Here is a 22,500-nt window from a genome sequence, read left to right on the forward strand (position 1 = left end):
CGTTTCCAGAAAGTCGGGAAATATCCACAAGATGAGGACGTTTCCAGAAGGTGAGGACGTTGCCAGAAGGCGAGGACGTTTCCAGAAGGTGAGGACGTTTCCAAAAGGGGAGGACGTTTCCACAAGATGAGGACATTTCCAGAAGGTGAGGACGTTTCCAGAAGGTGAGGACGTTTCCAAAAGGTGAGGACGTTTCCAGAAGATGAGGACGTTTCCAGAAGATGAGGACGTTTCCAAAAGGGGAGGACGCTTCCAGAAAGTCGGGACATATCCACAAGATGAGGACGTCTACAGAAGGTGAGGACGTTTCCAGAAGGTGAGGGCGTTTCCAGAAGGTGAGGACGTTTCCAGAAGGTGAGGACGTTTCCAGAAGATGAGGACGTTTCCAGAAGGTGAGGACGTTTCCAAAAGGGGAGGACGTTTCCAGAAAGTCGGGACATATCCACAAGATGAGGACGTCTACAGAAGGTGAGGACGTTTCCAGAAGGTGAGGACGTTTCCAGAAAGTCGGGACATATCCACAAGATGAGGACGTCTACAGAAGGTGAGGACGTTTCCAGAAGGTGAGGACGTTTCCAAAAGGGGAGGACGCTTCCAGAAAGTCAGGACATATCCACAAGATGAGGACGTCTACAGAAGGTGAGGACGTTTCCAGAAGGTGAGGACGTTTCCAGAAAGTCGGGACATATCCACAAGATGAGGACGTCTACAGAAGGTGAGGACGTTTCCAGAAGGTGAGGGCGTTTCCAGAAGGTGAGGACGTTTCCAGAAGATGAGGACGTTTCCAGAAGGTGAGGACGTTTCCAAAAGGGGAGGACGTTTCCAGAAAGTCGGGACATATCCACAAGATGAGGACGTCTACAGAAGGTGAGGACGTTTCCAGAAGGTGAGGACGTTTCCAGAAAGTCGGGACATATCCACAAGATGAGGACGTCTACAGAAGGTGAGGACGTTTCCAGAAAGTCGGGACATATCCACAAGATGAGGACGTTTCCAGAAGGTGAGGACGTTTCCAGAAGGTGAGGACGTTTCCACAAGATGAGGACGTTTCCAGAAAGTCGGGACCTATCCACAAGATGAGAACGTTTCCAAAAGGTGAGGACATTTCCAAAAGGGGAGGACATTTCTAGAAAGTCGGGACATATCCACAAGATGAGGACATTTCCAGAAGGTGAGGACGTTTCCAGAAAGTCGGGACATATCCACAAGATGAGGACGTCTACAGAAGGTGAGGACGTTTCCAGAAGGTGAGGACGTTTCCAGAAGGTGAGGACGTTTCCACAAGATGAGAATGTTTCCAAAAGGTGAGGACGGAGCTTTCATACGAGAGCGTTTTCAAAACTCCTAACAGTCTCCGAGTCGCTAGACTTGGTATAATTGTGGACTTGGTATAATCCTGGGGTTGATTTGGGGGTTTCAACAATCAGCCGATATGAGTTTCCTTTTGCACTTTAGCGAAGCATTCCCCTCCTCGCCTGAGGGGGGCGCTGCGTCAAGAATTACCGAAGGAGAAGACGAGACGATGATGAAGAAAAGTGGCTCATCTGTTGGTTGATTCAGTTCCGTATCGGTATTGTTTTTTTTTGTTTTTTAAAATCTTGTTTTTTACGTCACACATTTAACTCGTTCTACACGCGTGCATGTTTTGTTTGCGTCTACCCACAATGCCATGAGTTGTAGTCCGCTTCCTACATTCGGTTGACTTCTAAGTTTTTAAGGGGAAACAAAGTTTGCTTCTTTTGATACGCATCAGAGTTTGGTCGCCAGTTCAGAGTCAAACGGAGTTTCCAAGCAAAAGAACGAGGGTTCGGGTTTAAGAATGAACGCAAACGGACGAAACAGTGACGAGGTTTGAACACCAAAGTCAAAACAGGAAACCCCCAAGACTGCATTCATTTGGCGTTTCTCCATTGTTTGTTTTTTTGGTAAACAAAGATGACTGAAGGCCAATCAATGAGCCGGGTTTTCTTCTTCTTCTTCTTCTTCTATTTCATAACCAATCAAATTAGCTTTTAGACACGTGATGGTTAAGGCGAAGGTAGAGTAAAAGAATGTTGTACGTCTATGAGTGTGTGTGTGTGTCTGTGTGTGTGTGTGTGTGTGTGTGTGGTCTAATCACCGTGGAGCCTGATTAAGCGAACATTAATTAATGTGACTGTGATTACAGGAGCAGATATGTAAATAGGCCTCATTTAACTCATCAGCGGGCTCGTTTCACGCCATCAGGGGTGAGAAATTCGGAGGGAAAAAGACGAGACTCGAACTCGTACGAAGACATCGGGTTAGATTTTTTTATCTAAAAGCATTCATAACTTTAGGAAAGTTAATTTAAAGGCACCATATGTTAGAATGTGGCCAAAAACTGTTACTACATTCAAATTCAAAACACCGAGGTCTTTTAGGTTTTCGTTTTTCTGACCTAACTGGCAACCTGTGGTCGCTAGGCAGCTGAGACTCTACCGAGTGCAATGATTGGTAGACGGCGGTAGGTGGCGCCACATGCCAAAACATGATTTGCAGTCTGCAAAATATATTTTTTTTTTAATGCAACTATTTTGTCTGTACTGTTGTTGTTGGTGAGTTCAGTTTGTTATATGAATTATATTATTCCTGAGTCTCTGTGACATATTAGGAGGATTTTATGGCCAGTTGCTTTAGATTTATTACATAATGCAACTTTAACTTTAATTTGATTATTAGATTTTGTCATTTTAAGGCTGTGAAAACCAACCTAAGACCAGTTTAAGGGTTAACACTTGGTTAAGGGTTAGGGTAAGACATTAAGATGTGATGGTTAAGGTAAAGATAAGGGTCTATGAGTGTCCTAAGCAAGAATGCTGCATGAGAATGTGTGTGTGTGTGTGTGTGTGTGTGTGTGTGTGTGTGTGTGTGTGTGTGTGTGTGTGTGTGTGTGTGTGTGTGTGTGTGTGTGCGTGCGTGCGTGTGAAGGCCACACCAATCAGGTCAAGGACTGTGCAGCTGAGGTATCGACCGACTTTTATAACACACACCAGAGACAGAGAAGCAGCCTCGATAACTGATTGTCTATGGTAATAAGCTGTGTGTGTGTGTGTGTGTGTGTGTGTGTGTGTGTGTGTGTGTGTGTGTGTGCGTGTGTCTCAGGTCCAGTGAAGTCAATATCCTCTGAAGTTCAGACAGAAAAATGCCGTCTGATTCTCTCTCTAATGAAAACGTCTAGGAAAATTCTTCCGCCAACGAGCGGATTCTCACATTTACGGACGTGGTTTATTCCGTTCTCCACTGCTCGGTAAATCCATCCGATATTCTTCTTCTTCTTCTAAATAATTATATACACGTCTGCAGCAGCAGAAAAATAGAAAAAGTGACTCCAGTAAAACTTGCTTTATCATCGTCTGACCTAGAAATGTAATGATTAATTTTGTTTATAAATATCACTGCTATTGTATTTACATTAGGGATGCACGATTTTGGACTTTTTGACAAAGTCCAATTCATCTTTAACTTAAAAAAGAGGCTGCATGTCAACGGTGAAACTTCCTTCGGGAGTGTAAAGATCAAGTGAAGGAGTGTAAAGAACAAGTGAGGGAGCGCAAAGCACAAATTAAGGAGTGCAAAAAACAAGTGAGGGAGTGCAAAAAACAAGTGAGGGAGCGCAGAGAACAAATCAGGGAGTGTAAAGAACAACAAGTGAGGGAGCGTAAAGAACAAGTGAGGGAGCATAAAGAACAAGTGAGGGAGCATAAAGAACAAGTGAGGGAGCACAGAGAACAAATCAGGGAGTGTAAAGAACAACAAGTGGGGAGCGCAAAGAACAAATAAAGGAGTGCAAAAAACAAGTGAGGGAGTGCAAAAAACAAGTGAGGGAGCGTAAAGAACAAGTGAGGGAGCATAAAGAACAAGTGAGGGAGCATAAAGAACAAGTGAGGGAGGGCAGAGAACAAATCAGGGAGCGTAAAGAACAAGTGAGGGAGCGTAAAGAACAAGTGAGGGAGCATAAAGAACAAGTGAGGGAGCGCAAAGCACAAATTAAGGAGTGCAAAAAACAAGTGAGGGAGTGTAAAGAACAAGTGAGGGAGCGCAAAGCACAAATTAAGGAGTGCAAAAAACAAGTGAGGGAGCGCAGAGAACAAATCAGGGAGTGTAAAGAACAACAAGTGAGGGAGCGTAAAGAACAAGTGAGGGAGCATAAAGAACAAGTGAGGGAGCACAGAGAACAAATCAGGGAGTGTAAAGAACAACAAGTGGGGAGCGCAAAGAACAAATAAAGGAGTGCAAAAAACAAGTGAGGGAGTGCAAAAAACAAGTGAGGGAGCATAAAGAACAAGTGAGGGAGCATAAAGAACAAGTGAGGGAGCATAAAGAACAAGTGAGGGAGCATAAAGAACAAGTGAGGGAGGGCAGAGAACAAATCAGGGAGCGTAAAGAACAAGTGAGGGAGCGTAAAGAACAAGTGAGGGAGCATAAAGAACAAGTGAGGGAGCATAAAGAACAAGTGAGGGAGGGCAGAGAACAAATCAGGGAGCGTAAAGAACAAGCGAGGGAGCGCAAAAAACAAGTGAGGGAGCATAAAGAACAATAAAGGAGTGCAAAAAACAAGTGAGGGAGCGCAAAGAACAAGTAGGGGAGCGTAAAGAACAAATAAAGGTGTGTAAAGAACAAGTGAGGGAGCGCAAAAAACAAGTGAGGGAGCGCAAAGAACAAGTAAAGGTGTGTAAAGAACAAGTGAGGGAGTGTAAAGAATAAGTGAGAGAGTGTAGAAAACAAGTAAGGGAGCATTAAGAACAAGTGAGGGAGCGTAAAGAACAAGTGTATTTTCAAACAATACAATTGAAAATCTAATAATACGATAATGATATTTTTATTTTATGGCACTGGTTTATTTGTAAACCTGTACATTTCTGGATCTGTTTGTATAAAGTTTTCTTCTTTTTTTTTTAACATTAACATTTGATCCAAACACAATCACGAGTGTGAGTCTATTTATATTCCATTTGTCCTGTGAGCGTCGTCTGCTGCATTGACCCACTTTTCATCACACTTTCAATCAACTCTCGTACCATCATGTAATTAACTTTAAAAATAAACGGCAGAATTTAGAGCAGCTTTATTCAAACAAACCCGCTCTGACACCAAAGGAGACGAGAAAGAGTTCACAGATCAAAGCCTGAGCGTCAGGAGCTGGTGAAGTAACATGTTGTTAGCAGAGCGTTGTTAGCCACCTGCTGCTAACGTTTATCCTACAGCTCTGTGATGATTCTCCACTGACCTCACAGTCCACACATCTCAGCCACAGCATTAAAGAGACAGGACTTTAGTCAAAGGACGGGAGGTGAGCAACAGATCAGAGAGAGATCACAGGGAACCAGTGTGATGGACTGAAGAAGATGAAAGAGAAGGAAAAAGATCAAGAAGAGGAAAAAGAGAGGAGGAGGAGATGTGAGACGAGAAAAGGAAATCAAACGAAAGGAGAGGAGGAGGGAGAGAGAATAGATACTTTATTCAGGTAGAACTGAGTGGTGTAGAGGTTTTCTCATTTGCAGAAGATGACTGTTGTTAAACCACCATTGAAGAAGAAGTGGGAGGAGAAGAAGCAAAATAAGACATATCAGCTGCAGAAGAAGAAGAAAAACAAAACAGGAGAACATGGTTTACGCATGTAAACACTGGTGTTTACACCTGAAAACACTGGTTTACACCTGAAAATGCTGGTTTACACCTGAAAACACTGGTTTTTACACCTGAAAACACTGTTTTCACACATGAACACTGGTTTTATACCACAAAACACCGTGTTTAATACCTGAAAACACTATGTTTACACCTGAAAAAGCTGGTTTACGCATGTAAACACTGTTTTTACACCTGAAAACACTGGTTTTGACACCCGAAAAATTGGTTTACCCCTGAAAATACTAGTTTACACTGGTTTACACCTGAAAACGCTGGTTTACACCTGAAACCACCGTTTTTTACACCTGAAAACACTGGTTTTCACACCTGAAAACACTGGTTTTCACACCTGAAAACACTGGTTTTCACCTGAAAACATTGTTTTTTACACCTGAAAACACTGGTTTACACCTGAAACATTGTTTTTTACACCTGAAAACACTGGTTTACACCTGAAAACATTGTTTTTTACACCTGAAAACACTGGTTTTTACACCTGAAAACACTGGTGTAAAGTTCAGTTACACCAGTTACAATTCTCACCTGAAATGATTCTGCTGGAGACTAAAGACTGTGTCGATTTTTAAGAGTAAGTTTTATTTAGAAAGAAACAAGTTTTCATATTTAAACTGGCACTTTTGAATATTAACAGTGGACAGGTTTATAAACTGAACACACTTTCAGTCAGGAAGACCACATTTGTGTCACCACATGTGTGGTGACATTTTAATCCAGACCATCCTTCATATAAAATTCTTCACATTCTCTTAAACACAGTTTAAAAACACATTTTGGCTCATGAGAGTCATTTAAAACCAGGGAGGCGAAGGTTTAAATGTCAAAGATGAAATAGATTATATTTATATACTTTTGTTTATACGGATGCACGATATTGGACTTTTTGCCAATATTTCTGGAGTACTTGGGCCTAAAACTGATAACATACTTTGTCAGGATATTTAAGTCAGAACACTATACTATCAGTAAGTTATGATAAGATATCACAATATTTAGGTCACGATGCGATGTTATCACTAAGTCACGGTACAATATCATGATATTTAAGTCACGATACGATGCTATCACTAAATCACGATATAATATTATCACTCAGTCACAATACGCTATTATCACTAAATTATGATATCACAATATTTATGTCAAGATATAATGGTGTCATTAAGTCACGATACGTTATCACCATATTTAAGCCACAATATGATATTATCACTAAGTTACGTTATGATATCACGATATTTTAGCCACAATATGATGTTATGACTAAGTCAGGATACAATATCACTATATTTAAGTCACGATACAATATTATGACTAAGTCACGATATGATATCCCGATATTTAAGTCACAACACGATATTATGACTAAGTCACAATACAATATTATGACTAAGTCACAACAGGATATCACGATATTTAAGTCACAACACGATATTATCAATAAGTTATGTTATGATATCACAATATTTAAGTCACGATACAATATTATGACTAAGTCATGATATGATATCACAATATTTAAGTCACGATACGATATTATCATTAAGTCAGGATACAATATCACGATATTTAAGCCACAATACAATATTATCAATAAGTTACGATATATCAAAATATTTAAGTCACGATACGATATTGTGACTAAGTCACGATATGATATCACGATATTTAAGTCACGATACAAAATTATCACTAAGTCACGATATGATATTAAGACAAAGTCACCATACGATATTATGACTAAGTCACGATATGATATCACGATTTTTAAGTTACGACAAGACATCACTAAGTCAAGATACGATATTATCACAAAGTTATGATACTATATCACGATATTTAAGTCACGATACGATATTATCACTGAGTCACAATACGATAACATGATATTTAAGCCACAATACGATATTGCGATATAGTGAGCATACGTGAATTCATCTACTGCGACATACTCAAACAGCTCTAATGAGAGCGAGCACTTGGTGCCATCTAGTGGACGGAAATGTGAATTGATCTTTTTAATGCTAATCCACAAAAAGGTTCACGTATCCTTGTGACATCAGGTAAATAAATATAAGATATATCTCATTAGTCGTATCAGGGGATCTTTTAATGTTTGCCAATATCCGATAATACTTTTTAAAGCCAATATCGTCTGATACCGATATTGTTCCGACAATATCGTGCATCCGTATTATTTGTGTTCACCTCATGTTTTAGAGCATAAGATAATCTGCTTTCTCTAATCTTTCAAGGAGACAGAGATTAAAGGACAAATAAACACATTAAAACACAAAAATGGTCAAATGACACATCTTTTTTTCGGTGAGATTTACGCAGATTTAAAGGGAAAAGACGTAAAAACGTCCAGTTCAGACAAAAACAACCAATCTTTGAACCATTGAGGAGAAACCGGCTCTAAGATTCCACCTCAGAAACACCACATCCACCTCATTATCAGCAGAAACTCACAATCTTAACCCTCAAACCAAGAGTTAATAAAAACAAATCTCGAATTAAAATAAAAAAAAGGACCAATCACAGCCCGGTCTGCCAGTTTTTAAACACGCAACCAAACGCACCAGAGGAAAAAAACCCACAAAAACCTCAAAGAGACAGAGAATCAGAGCCCGAAGAGAAGAAAAAGATAAATATCTACAGTTCTATATCTGCTCCACTCTCTGCTCTCAACGGTGGCTTCACACACGGCCTGCAAAGACACAAACACACACACACGCGTGTTAACACAAACACACACACACACACACACACACACACAGGCCACCAGGTTCTCCAGGACGCCCTTCAAAATAGAAGACTGTGATGACAACAAAAATGAGCCAAGGGACCAAAGTATCAGAGCCACTTTGGTTACGTTTCTTCAGTTAGTCGTGAAAAAAGCGCTTGAAGACACACGAAAACATGCAAAATAGAAATTAGACCAGGTGGGCGGAGTCACAGGTACCTCAAAATACAGTGATTTACGCAGTAAAAATCACCTTTTTTCCAAAAATATAGTTCAATTATGAAATTTATGTTCAAATTGTTGTCAGACAGACATGCCGCTGTCGCTGCTCCCCTAATACACCAAGGACGTCACAGTTTTCATAACTTTATTAACAATTTTAAAAACAAACAGGAAGTCATTGATAACAGGAGGAAGCTCCAGCAGCTTTTAACTGAACAACAGCCCAAGTTGATGTCTGATTTTGGACTTGAATCCGTCATAGAAGAAAGACGCTGTCGCTGCTGTGGACGACACTATGGCAGGATATGGTAGGAAACCTTACATGCGCCCTCTGCTGGATTCTAAGAGGTACTGCTGTACTTCAGTGGGCGCTTACGAAAAATTGCGAAAAGCAGCATTTGCATTTCAGGTGGACCAGACAGGGATAGGTGCGGCCACAGAAGTTTCAGATGTCTCGCTAGCATATTTTGTCCTTTCACCACAACCCGTCTAGGCAGATGGTCGCACACCTTTGAGTCTGGTTCAGTCAGAGTTTTACTCCTGTTAAAAATTTGTTTTTTGCTGCGTATTATTGGGTTTCTCTTCACTCTATAATTGTTGTCTACGTACAGACGCCATACACATTTTTTACTATTTTCAGGTGATTTTCAGGTTTGATGTACTGTATATAAAAGAGTGTGAGACTTATATACACACCTTACACTAACTGAAACACTAAGACCAGGTCTTAAGTCTGTCAAAGAAATGTCCTCACAAAGACATAAATACCTGTACACACATGTAAACACACAGACAAGCCTATGTGTGTGTTTTCTCCCTGACCCACAAACAGACACTCCCCCTTTCTGTTCAGAGCAGATGCTCAGTCTGTTTGAAGTTGTACCACACACACACACACACACACACACACACACACACACACACACACACACACAGTTCCATCTCTGACTGACAACACTGTACCAAGATCAAACAACATTTTATCTTTGTTGTTTTCATACGGCGTTCTTGTCACGACCTGCACCTTTAATCACCATGACGACACGTCTGTGTGTGTGTGTGTGTGTGTGTAGTTTTAATGAGTGGCTTGTTTCATGTTTGTTTTAGGTTTTTTTATGTGTTTGTGTGCGTTTTCTTTTCCACACAAACAAACAGTCTACAGAAGTATTCTTAGTCCATAGCAGTAAGAACACACACACACACACACACACACACACGCACTCATATCAGTATTTTCTCACGTACAAAAACCCATATTTCATACATTCAAGTATAAATATTGAAGTAAACTACAAAATAAGAGCTGCCCAAACACAAAGAGATTTAACTGAATGAACCAAACATGTAATAATGCTGTTATTCATACACTTTAAATACACAATACACTCATTTATGGCTTTTAAATGAACACTGAATGTCCTAATACTTGTGTTTATATATATATGTATATATATATACATATATATAGTTGTGTTAAAGGATTTTTTTCCTGATTTGAAATAAGAAAGAGAGTAAAAATTAAAAATAGCTATAATAACTCTTTTTGTCGTGTTTAGAAGTTAAAGAACCTTTGTAGGAAGATGTATTTGTTTATCTGTTGTTGTTTTTGTGCGTTTCACTGACCTTTGGCCTGCTCCAGGTCGGAGTTCAGCTCGTGCTCTGATTGGCTGGGAGGGCAGTAGGGCGGGGGCTGTCTCAGAGGGGGCGTGGTTATCCCTGCGTTCTAAAAAGAACAACAACAACAAACAAATATTTAGCAGTAAATACAGAGAAAAACAATCAAATCTACAGTCGAGACAGAGATTATGAAGTGTGAGGTGAGGCTGTGCTGCCCCCTGCTGGACTCTAGTGGACTCACAGTCTAGACATCAGTGACGTAGCAACATAGAACTGATTAATCGATTAATCTATTTCTCAACAACTCTTTTGATCGTCGATTGATCAATTTATGAGCTTTTTAAATGTGAATTTGTGTTTGTTTACAAACATTTCTATAAATATAATCCACAAAAAGTAGAAATATGGACAGATTAATCGCTTGTGAAACCAAAAATGGTTTGTATTGCGGTTTTTCTCTTTTGCATGAATATTTTATAAATAACTTATCTTTTGTCTTTGTAAATTTGACTCTTATTCATTATTTTCTCTCAGATTTTTTTGGAAAAGAGATTTCTTAAAATCTCAATGAGGCTTAATAACAAAAATAATAATAATTCTTATTATTATGGACACTTACCAGAGGCTCTCTCCTCTTGGCTTTGTGTTTGCTGTAGCTTGGAGCCGTCAGAGACACAGGCTGAAACACAATGACACATAACACATTATACAACATTTAACACGACAAAAACATAGCTTAAATCTGACAGAATTGACAGAAAATCAATCAAATATCTGCATAAAAAAGGAAATATCAGTTAAAAAAATCAGTGTAAGATAACTAATGCTGTCACCTTTTTTCAAAAATATAGTGTAAATAAATTAATAATGACCAACAAATTGTGGAATTGGAATTGTGAAATGACTTTATCAACAATTTTAAGAACAGGAAGTCACTGACAACAGGAGAAAGCTCCAACAGCTTTTCACTGAACGGCCCAAGTTAATGTCTGATTTTAGACTTGAATCTCCAAGACGCTGTCGCTGCTGTGGCTGACCCTTACTCTGTGATACGGTAGGAAACCTTAGGTGCGCCCTCTGCTGGATTTTAACAGGTACTACTTCTACTACAGAATATCAATCAAATCTCTGCAATAAAAAAACAAGGAAGAAAAACTGCTGAAACTGCACAGTCCAACCTAAAACTACCAATGATCACATCTAAAAGTCAGTTTTCATGACTTTATTAACAATGTTAAGAACGTTTACTTGAACAAACAGGAAGTCACTGACAACAGGAGTAAGCTCCTTCACAGCCAAGGACGTCCTTCAAAATAAAAGACTATGTTTCTTCAGTTAGTCGTGAAAAAAATGCTTAAAGATACGAAAACATGCAAAATAGTCAGCGCGGTTGCCCCACCTGTCATTGGACCGGGTGGGCGGATTTACAGGTGTCTCAAAATACAGCGATTGACACAGTAAAAATCATATTTTTCCAAAACTAAAGTTAAATTATTACATTTTTGTTCAAATTGTTGTCAGACAGACATGCCGCTGTTGCTGCTCCCCTAATACACCACCAACGTCACAGTTATCATGTCTTTATTAACAACGTTAAGAACGTTTACTTGAACAAACAGGAAGTCACTGACAACAGGAGGAAGCTCCAACAGCTTTTAACTGAAAGGCCCAAGTTAATGTCTGATTTTAGACGTGAATCTCCAAGACTCTGTTGTATGTGATACGGTAGGAAACCTTAGGTGCTCCCTCTGCTGGATTCGTAACGGTACTACTTAAGCAGACTTAATCCCCACTTTTGTTTCCTCTGTGAAAATAATCACATACGATCAATGTAAAGGAGATTAAGAATCGACCACGTACCCGCGGTGTCGCCGACAGACTCTGGACGATGAAGACGATGGGACTCGGTGCTGATTTGATGGCACCGACCGCCTCCTCGTGACTGGCAGACTGTAGGTCCACACCTGACACCTGCACACACACACACACACACACACACAGCAGACAACGTCAAGGTCATCAGATTAAGGGGTGAATTCCAATTCCTTGCTTAATCCTCAATCTTAACCCTCATTTTCAAAAATGCGCTCCCTCTAGTGCAAGTGCTGTCCCGATCCTCAGAAAAATTTAGTTGAGAGGCAAGTTTAAGGGCTGTATCGCCCTCAATATTAAGATTTTCCAAGACCACCCTTGGGAGCAAGGGCTACCCAGAATGCATTGCGTGTTTTGACATAACAAAGATGGCGCCGAAAGCAGCAAAACGAGTATTTTTTCTTTGTTAATAGAGATATAAAAATGATGAAAACCATTGTATTATCTTAGTTTAGGCCCATATTATGGATTACTGACGTCATTGTTGCGTAACATTTATTTTTATTTTATGATCTTTTGTCAATAGCCGGCCGGTGTGGTTTTTACTTTTCAATAAGTCGTGGTGTGTGGTAACTGTCAGCTGAATATTTGTATGAGTATCATCTTATAACTAACTGACAACCTAATAACTTGACTGACAAACGGATCGTAATAAATAATCCTGACGTAAATGTGTTCTTCTTCTTCTTCTTCTTTTTTGGAGTTGACAGACTGGACGAAGCTTTGGCGTTATTCTGCCCCCTACAGTCTGAAGACGTATCTGCATTTAAGGGGTGTCCCATTTCTAAGTGACAAAATAAAACCTCAACACTTGGTTTTTGAGGGCCGGTTAAGATTAAGGGTTGAGATTGAGGGTTAAGATAGGAATTGGAATTGGCCCTAAGTCCCTCGACTCACAGAAGGCTCCACAGAGAGCCTCAGTCCCACCTCTAAGATCTTGTCTCCGGTCTTGAGTTGCTGTGTCTTGGCAGCAGGACTGTTGGCCAGCACCTGCTTGATGAAGATCCCCTTCAGCTCCTCGCCGTTCCTCAGACGCTTGATGATGTGACGACCGCCCACGATGCTCAGACCCAGGGACTGGTCCTCGTCGGCCCACACCTCCACCCTGTGGTGCAGAGGGACACTTTACTGTGAGGGAGATGTTCTAGATGTTCTCGAGATCTTAGCGTAGAGCAGCTTTACGGTGAGCGTTACCTGCGAGCTGGTCCCCAGTGACTGAACGCTGGAGTTTCTTCTCCTTCTCCTTGTTCTCTTTCAGGAAGATTTCTGTGAAAACACAGGTTCTGCCTCATTAGGACCAGGTTTTGGTCTCCATGAGGACTACTGGTCCAGACAAAGGATCCTAAAGAGGCACCAAATACAGGAACACACAGCCGAGGCTAACGTTTGCCCACCTGTGGCCTCCTCTGATTGGTAGAGAGGCTCCTCCCTGGCTCCGCCTCTTCCTCCTCTCTTGGTCGACCCTCTTCACAGACCTCCACAGGAAGAAAAATAACAAAATGTTAAACGATCAGGAATAAAACTGTGATTCTGTATTTTCTACAGGAAAGAAAATTAAAAATACAACAATAAAAAAAACTATTTTTTAATCTTCCTCATTCTTCATGATATCCACTTTATTAGGTACACCTGTGAAGTAACACAAATTCTATCTTTACAACTCTTATTCTAAAGAAAGAAGTCTGACTTCTTCCCTGGGTTTGGTTAAACTCAAGCTTCACTGACAATTCCAGCTCAACGAAGAACTAACACACCTGCATAGAAACCAGCAGGGGGCGATGTAAGACTGTGAAATGTTGCATGATGTTGAGAGGAAGAAACAGAGGAAAAAGACTGAGAGCAGGATTCACTTCTACTGTTGTTCAGAGATTACATTTCATCTCAGTATTCAGTATGAGATTCAACTTTATTTAATTTCTGATTTTAATCTCAGAATTCTGGCTTTTTGTATTAAATGCGTTTTGTTTAAAAAAAAAAATGAAAAAAATCACAATGTGGCCCTAGACAATCTTCTGATTTTAATCCAGGAATTCTGGGTTATTTTGTATTAAATGTGTTATTTTGTTTAAAGATAAATAAAATAAAAATCACAATGTGGCCCTAAATAACCTTCTGATTTTAATCCCAGAATTTTGGCTTTTTGTATTACATTTCTTATTTTGTTTCAAAATAATATATAAATCACAAAGTGGCCCTAATCCTCCTTCTGATTTTAATCTCAGATTACCAGTTGTAATTCTGATTTTTAATTTCAAAATTCTGTCCAAATGTTTTAATTTTTTGTTTGTTTAGTTTCCAAACATTTATTCACTTGTGGGTTTCTTACACTATGTGCATGTGTCGTGACCAAATTAACAAGTATAATTACTTTAACAACTTAAATTATGTTTGATAACTTTAATTATTAAATGATTAATATTATATTATTATTATTATATAATAATCTTTTATAATGTACACACATAAAATCTGCCTGTGCACATTCAATAAAAGTATATTAGTTATAATCTTTAAGGCAAAATGTTGAATGAATGAATGAATTTCTAAACATATTCTTGAATTAATCTGGTGACAATCTGACGACATGGTCTGTTTTATTCTAACGTCGTCGTCAAGGTCAGATACTTTTCTCTCCTTCTCTTTGGCAAAAGTCTGCAGAAAGTTACACCGTTAAGAGAAAGTGAAAAAGAACGACTGGAGAGGAGGAAGAGTAGGAGGAGGAGGAAGAGGAGGAGGAGGAGGAGGAGGAGGAGGAAGAGGAAGAGGAGGAGGAAGAGGAGGAAGAGGAGGAAGAGGAGGAGGAAGAAGAGGAGGACGAGGCGGAGGAGGAAGAGACAGAGGAAGAGGAGGAGGAGGAGGAAGAAGAGGAGGAGGAGGAAGAGGAGGAGGAGGAAGAGGAGGAGGAGGAGGAAGAGGAGGAGGAAGAAGAGGAGGAGGAGGCGGAGGAGGAAGAGACAGAGGAAGAGGAGGAGGAGGAAGAGGAGGAGGAAGAAGAGGAGGAGGAGGCGGAGGAAGAGGAGGAGGAAGAGACAGAGGAGGAGGAGGAAGATGAGGAGGAGGAGCGGTAGATACTGACTCTGTGTCTGTGTCGGTCAGTGTGAGTTCAGAGTCGGCCTCACTGTCTCTGTGTCTGTCTGAAAGAGTTAAAAACAAACAAAAACAACAACAATAAGTGAGTGAATGAAGTCACATGACGAGAGAAAAAGCAGCTTCATTAAATCACTCAAACATTTATCATTTCATTCAGTTGTAAGTTTAAATACGGCTGTTTTTTCATTTGTTGAGATTAAAGTTTTCTTTTTTTATCTACAAACTCACATTTAAGTCACTGAGAACAAGACTTTACTTATTTATTACTTTGATCCTCATTCGCTGCCTGAAGGTTACAATACAATTATATACAGTGAGTTACATGTAGAGTTGGACATTTTGTATATCATTAATATTATTATTATTATTGTCCATGAGCTCCAGACTTCAACGGCAAATATGTGTATACATATATATATGTATTTTTACACACATCTATACGTATACACATATATATTTTTACACACATCTATACGTATACACACATATATACGTATACACATATATTTTTACACACATATACATACATACACATATATATATATAGATATACATATGTATACACATATATACACATGTACACACATACATATATACACATGTACACACATGTATACACACGAAAATATACACATACATATGTATACACATATATACATATACACATATATATACATATGTATATACAGTATATCTACACATATATATGATTTCATATTATATATAATATATATAATATGAAATCATATGTGTATATATCATATACACATATATATACATATAAGTATACATTTATATACATATACATATATATGTGAATATAAATAAAACAAACTATGTGTAAAAATAATTCTAATAAAACTGTAAAATCAAGTGAAACAAAAGCAATACGAAACAAATTATTACTAATTGTTGGTCTGATCAAAGCTGAAAATCAATAAACTAACTTCATTATTTGTTTCTTTTATAATCATCATGCAGCATGTTTTCATATAAATATCATATATTGTACTTAAAGTGTACTTTAAGGGTGAATAAACCTGATTGCGAGAAATCCCAGGTTGCAGAGATACTGACTGATACTGCAGTCGGCCACCAGGGGGCGATCTAAACGTTTGTTCTTTACATTATTTGTCTCAAATATACAAAATGTACTTCATTATTAAAGTAGTCTGACGTGTTTTTCAACCAAAAAAGCTGCTTCTCTCTCACCAGGAAACTCCAGTCCAGACATGATGCTCTCCCGCTCTGACCGCAGGTAGTCATCCTCCTCATCCTCCTCATCCTCCTCCTCTTCATCCTCCTCATCCTCCTCCTGCTGCTGCTCTTTCCTCCAGCTCTGAAAGTTAGACATCAGTCACAAACATCACTGAAGAACTGAACATGTTAAATCAAGACATTAAATCCTGAAGAAAATATGGATCTCAAACTACAGCGGCGTAAGTAGAGCGAGCAAAGTCACAGGAGGCAGATTTCACACACTGGCAAACACAGGAGAACAGTGTTTGTTCATTTCCCCTCCGAGTACCACCAGAGGAACCTCGTACCACACTTTGAGAACCACGGTTTTATGGTGTTTTAGGTAATAATCAAAATATTCGCTCGGGAGGACAAGGGCTAACGCGTCATTTTCATAAGTGGTCCACAAAATATCGATCAAACCTGGAAATATTCACTTTTAAGAAGCTGAAAAGGTCAAAAAGTGCGACAGCCACACTTTAAAAACATGCATTATCCCTTTAACATCTAAATAAACTCTCTCTCCACACACTCACCTCCTCAGATCCAGCTCGGCTGGGGCAGGACGAGAGCCTCCACTCCTCCCACGATGGAGGTGGTTTCCTGGGGAGCGAGCTCATCCTCTCCTCCTCTCTCTCCTCCGTCTTCTTCACCTCCACCTCCTCCTCATCCACAGCCATCTCCCTTCCCTCCTCCACAGGCAGGAGGTCAGAGGTCACAGTGGAGGTGGAGTAGCGAGGCAGACCTCCGTCCAGGATCAGCTCCTCACCCTCTTCTTCTTCTTCTTCTTCTTCATGTCGCAGATCTTCAGGCAGAACGGAGCCGTCGCCGAAACCCTGAGACAACACAAGACACAAAGGATAAGAGAGCGTTCCATTAGGAGTCAGAACGCGGAATTTCCAACTTTCACACGTTCATAATAAAGTGATTTCGTGTGAATATAGCACAATAAATATGAGCTAAATCAAGAGTAGGATGAGCCAGGCTGGGTTTACCACTAACTGACAGTAGGGGGCAGTTACAAGGTTCTAACACCTTGGTTGACATCAAATTCAAGCACTTTCCAGGACCCGTTTCCTTCAAATTCAAGGACTGAATGTGCCGACACAGCTTGTAAGAGCTCGTCTTCGTCCATGGTGACATCTGGACAAGTGGTTGTCCTTGGGTCAGCGTCGGTCTTTTGTCATTTGTCTTTGGTGAGACAGAGATCTGGGAATTTGTAATAACATTTTGTCTCTCTTTGCTCTGCTTTACTCGCTCATTGTTCTGCACGGAATCTCACGTCGCCGGTCAGAGAGAGAAACAAAACACCGCTACTAATAATGAGTCTACAAAGGCCTCGTCTACGTGCATCGAGCAACGTAGGGCGTGAAACGGTAGATGGCGGGAAACTTTAAACTACCGTTCGAAAATGTTGGGGTCACCTACAATGTTTTTTTTGTGTTTTCCATTAAAAGACAGACTTTTATTCATCAAAAGAGTTGCAAAATGAATAGAAAATATACTCAAGACATTAGAAATAATGATTTCTAAACCAGTAAAACTGTTTTCAGCTGTGCTAACATCATTGCACAAGGGTTTTCTAATCATCCAATAGCCTTCTAACGCCATTAGCAAACACAATGTACCATTAGAACACTGGAAATGGGCCTCTATACACCTATGTACACATTCCATTAAAAACGTTTGCAGCTACAATAGTCGTTTACCACATTAACAATGTATAGAGTGTATTTCTGATTCGTTTAATGTTATATTCATTGAAAAAAAGTGCTTTTCCTTCAAAAATTAAGGTACATTTCTAAGTGAGCCCAAACTTGTGAGCGGTATTGTACTTAAATATCAACTTTCTTTTCTTTCTTGCAGAAAATTCAAGCACTTTCAATGACCCATGTCTATTTTAGGGCTGATTTTCAAGTTCACAAACTTTCAAGGATCTCAAGGACCCATGAGAACCCTGTTGGACAAACGCCGTCACAAATCAGGGTTCTTTCCCCTGGACTCAGTGGGAGCAGGAGAATAAACCACACGATCATCGACATACACGCGGATCCTCTTCATTTTTAATTTCAGCCACTTCACTTCACTCGACCAAAGATCTGACGACCAAATTGGCAGAAGATTAAAAACCGCAAGACGCGCGACTCCACAGACGTCTTCCTGCACCTGTGCGCGTAAATTAAAAACGTTCGTCTGAGCCGAGCAGGATCCAGACACCGCGATGGCTCTCGCCTTCAGCTCCGGTCTCGTCCCGTGAAAAACGCAGCTCGCACTAAATCTAAAAACCTGACGTACTCTCAACACATAAAGGTTTTTCTTCCACCCCCCCCCCCCCCTCAACTCCCCAAAGAGCCTCGCTCAGCAGATTCTGAGGCTGTATCCTGTTCTTCAACATTACGATGCAGACATTAGCCCGCGCCGGGAAATATTAATGACAACACTTAGGCTAATTTCCATCGACGAAGCCTCGTCTTCAAGGACTCAGTTCCTCTTCTTTTAATTTGGGCCTGGGAAGCCGGCCCATCGTGGCCATATAATGGAGGTGAGGAGCAGACGGCGGCGGTGGCGGCGGCGGCGGCAGAGAGGCTCATAACGCTAACAGGATGTTCTACAGACTGATGTGTATTGGCCGTGACTGCCTGGCCTCATATTCATAAGATTTAAAGACACTGTCATTTAATATCTGTGCCATTAGGCGATGAGGACAGTTGAGACGAGTCGGCTGCTGCAGACTTTAGACACAGAGAGGCTCAGCGGCGAGACTCAAGACTCGGGATTACGCCTTAATCTGATTACACGCCGATTACAAAGTTGGGATTCATTTGCATTTTTTTTACAAGTCACGCTTAATGTCAAAATACTACGTTTAAAAACTGCAAAACATTGCCGATAAAGACTTATTTCTTTCGTTTTTGGCAAACCCTTACTGTAGATTTTATACTGGGTGTAAAGTGCGAGATAAACTCACTTCCAAATGAAATAAAGGCCTTGTTTTCAGAGAGACAACGGGGAAATCATTTAAGAAGGAAACTACATTTTTCATAGCGGGGGGGGGCTAATCATTTGGTCCTCAGCTGCACATCTCTACGTCTCAAGCTGCCTGTCAAATTAAAAGCCTCTTCAAAGACACCTTCAAAGGTCTAGAGTGTAGTATTTATGGTCGGGTCCATCAGGAGAAATGAAATACAATAATTCATTTGGGCTGTCTGCGTTAACGCATTGATTGGCAGCCCATGGACGAGCGTATCGGGAATTTGGCGTTAGCTAATCCCCCATTGGGCCCCATGGACTAGGTTCATTGGACACTGGACACTTTAAATCAAGGCTATTCAACTTAAGGCCCGGGGGCCAGAACCGGCCCTTCAAGCAATTTGGATCGGCCCGCGGCCCATTAACCCATAAATAATGAATATATTATTAAAAAGCCAATAAAACCGTAGCCTCGCCTATACATTTTGCGACACTTTGCGTCACTTTTTGGCAAATACTAGTACAGCTGTAATTGTAGGCGGCCTATGTATGTACCAGAATATTTTGCACTATGAGCCAACTGTAGCCATTGTACCTGAATATTTTTGGTACTGTTACTTATATTTCTGCAAAAATAGTGTGGCCATTGCACCTTGATTCTGTTTATATTGTTAACCCTAATTTTGTTAGAGCCAATTGTGACCCTGTAAAGCAGAGCTCTAAAGGGTACAGTAGAACCATGTAAATTAGAGCTCGTACGATAGAACCATGTAAATTAGAGCTCTAAAGGGCACAGTAGAACCATGTAAATTAGAGCTCTAATGGGACAGTAGAACCCTGTAAATTAGAGCTCTAAAGGGCACAGTAGAACCATGTAAATTAGAGCTCTAAAGGGCACAGTAGAACCATGTAAATTAGAGCTCTAAAGGGCACAGTAGACCCATGTAAATTAGAGCTCTAAAGGGCACAGTAGAACCATGTAAATTAGAGCTCTAATGGGACAGTAGAACCCTGTAAATTAGAGCTCTAAAGGGCACAGTAGAGCTCTAAAGGGCACAGTAGAACCCTTTAAAGTAGAGCTCCAAAGGGCACAATAGAACCTTGGAATGTGGAGCTCCAAAGGGCACAGTAGAACCATGTAAATTAGAGCTCTAATGGGACAGTAGAACCCTGTAAATTAGAGCTCTAAAGGGCACAGTAGAACCCTGTAAAGTAGAGCTCCAAAGGGCACAATAGAACCTTGGAATGTGGAGCTCCAAAGGGCACAGTAGAACCATGTAAATTAGAGCTCCAAAGGGCACAGTAGAACCATGTAAATTAGAGCTCTAAAGGGCACAGTAGAACCCTGTAAAGTAGAGCTCTAAAGGGCAAAGTAGAACCCTGTAAAGTAGAGCTCTAAAGGGCACAGTAGAACACTTTTTGGCAAACACTAGTACACATACAGTGTACTCCCAGTGCCGGGTCCCAAGTCTGGATAAATGGGAGGGTTTTGCCAAATCGAATATGTGGCGACCCCAGAAGAGGTAGAAGAACAAAAGGAGACATTTCTGGACTTCAAAAGGTCACAAAAGTCAAAAACGGTGTCGGCAAAATCGTGATTTTGGCAGCTTTGAATCTTCAGATTCTAATTCTGCTTATTCTGTATTTATATACAAATGCAGACAACGTGTTCAGCCGATTATTAGTTTGTAGTTATTTTTTGGGAAGAAACGGTATCAACCTCAAGCCTCTGTTGGACTGAAAAGGGGAAAAAAAGGCAGTAAAAAGAATGAGAATGACTGAGGTGAGCAGGTTCCAGTATCAGCAGCAGAAGTTTCCTTTACACCTGCCAGAATAACAGAGTGAAGTGGCACTAAAGTTTATTATAATGGCAGTAGCAGTTATACCTCTGAGCTGTTTGCCGAACTGTAAAGGCTGTTGTTTTTTCCTCCTGTATTCACGTTTTAATCGGTATAAACCGCGGTCACTGCAACATTTTATCTGCACAAAGACGATCAGAATAATACGATGACGGCCTGTAACTTTCGGCAGCGGCTCGTCCCCGCAGCGTTCCTCTGTATATGACCTCTAAAAGTTAACGAGGTGTGGACGTGAAACAGGGGTCTCTCTCTGGTCAGCGGACGGAGAACGACGCATCGCTGAAGTGACGGCGCCGACCTGACGCTCTTTATGGAAAGCCATCAGAGACCCGTGGGCTGTGAAAAAACCTCTTCAGCCAAATGGGCTGCATATAAAACGGGAAATAAAATGGCAGCGCAGAGGACGGCCTCAACAGAGACGGCAGGACAGGCGGTAACAGAGTGGACCTTCACAGGGAGCAGGGGAAACTCTGCAGGTTACAGTAGAACTCTGCAGAGCACAGTAGAACTCTAAATGGTAGAATTGTGCAGAAAAAAGCAGGGCTCTAAAGTATAAAGCAGAACTTTACAGAGTAGAACTCCCAACGGTACGATAGTTCTTCAGAGTAGAGAACTCCTACATAGTTCTGCAGAGTAGAACTCTATATTGTAGAGTAGAACTCCGCAGAGTAAAGGAAAATGCTAGAAGGTACAGTAAAATTCTGCAGAGTAGAATCTGCATTTTAAGTAGAACCCTCTAATGTGCAAAGGTGAACTCACGAGAGTAGAACAGAGTGCAGAGTACTACTGCAGAGTAGAGTAGAACTCTAAAGCGGGGTTTCTTAGTCCTGGTCCTGGGTTAAAGTACAGCGCTTTAGAGAAGACTACAACTCTAAAGAGCAAAGTAGAACCCTGTAAAATCGAGTTGTAATGAGAAAAGTAGAAAAAGTCTGTAAAGTAGAGCTCTAAACGGCACAGTAGAAACCTGTCAAGTAGAACTCTAAACGGTAGGGTAGAACCCTGTCAAGTAGAGCTCTAAAGGGCACAGTAGTACCCTGTAAGGTAGAGCTCTAAAGGGCATTGTAGAACCCTGTAAAGTGGAGCTCTAAACGGCACAGTAGAACCATGTAAAGCAGAGCTCCTAAGGACACAGTAGAACCCTGTAATGTCGAGTGCTAAAGAGAAAAGTCAAACTCTGTAAAGTAGAGCTCTAAAGGGCACAGTAGAACCATGTAA

At 40.6% G+C, this 22,500-nt stretch overlaps 1 protein-coding gene across 1 annotated transcript in view; it reads right to left on the reverse strand.

Moving 5' to 3' along the window:
* patj (PATJ crumbs cell polarity complex component) overlaps nt 1-22,500 on the reverse strand; it is a gene marked incomplete at its 5' end in the record, with an annotated part of 133,544 nt that overhangs the window by 59,216 nt on the left and 51,828 nt on the right. The window contains 9 exons of the mRNA XM_083888324.1: nt 10,262-10,361; nt 10,875-10,934; nt 12,116-12,226; nt 13,055-13,232; nt 13,322-13,393; nt 13,522-13,602; nt 15,204-15,261; nt 16,430-16,556; nt 16,993-17,292. Coding sequence (XP_083744450.1) covers nt 10,262-10,361; nt 10,875-10,934; nt 12,116-12,226; nt 13,055-13,232; nt 13,322-13,393; nt 13,522-13,602; nt 15,204-15,261; nt 16,430-16,556; nt 16,993-17,292 — 1,087 coding nt within the window. The remainder of the gene's footprint in view (nt 1-10,261; nt 10,362-10,874; nt 10,935-12,115; nt 12,227-13,054; nt 13,233-13,321; nt 13,394-13,521; nt 13,603-15,203; nt 15,262-16,429; nt 16,557-16,992; nt 17,293-22,500) is intronic.

This window comes from Microchirus variegatus (genome assembly GCF_963457635.1).
Source record: "Microchirus variegatus genome assembly, chromosome: 4".
Taxonomy (NCBI): Eukaryota; Metazoa; Chordata; class Actinopteri; order Pleuronectiformes; family Soleidae; genus Microchirus; species Microchirus variegatus.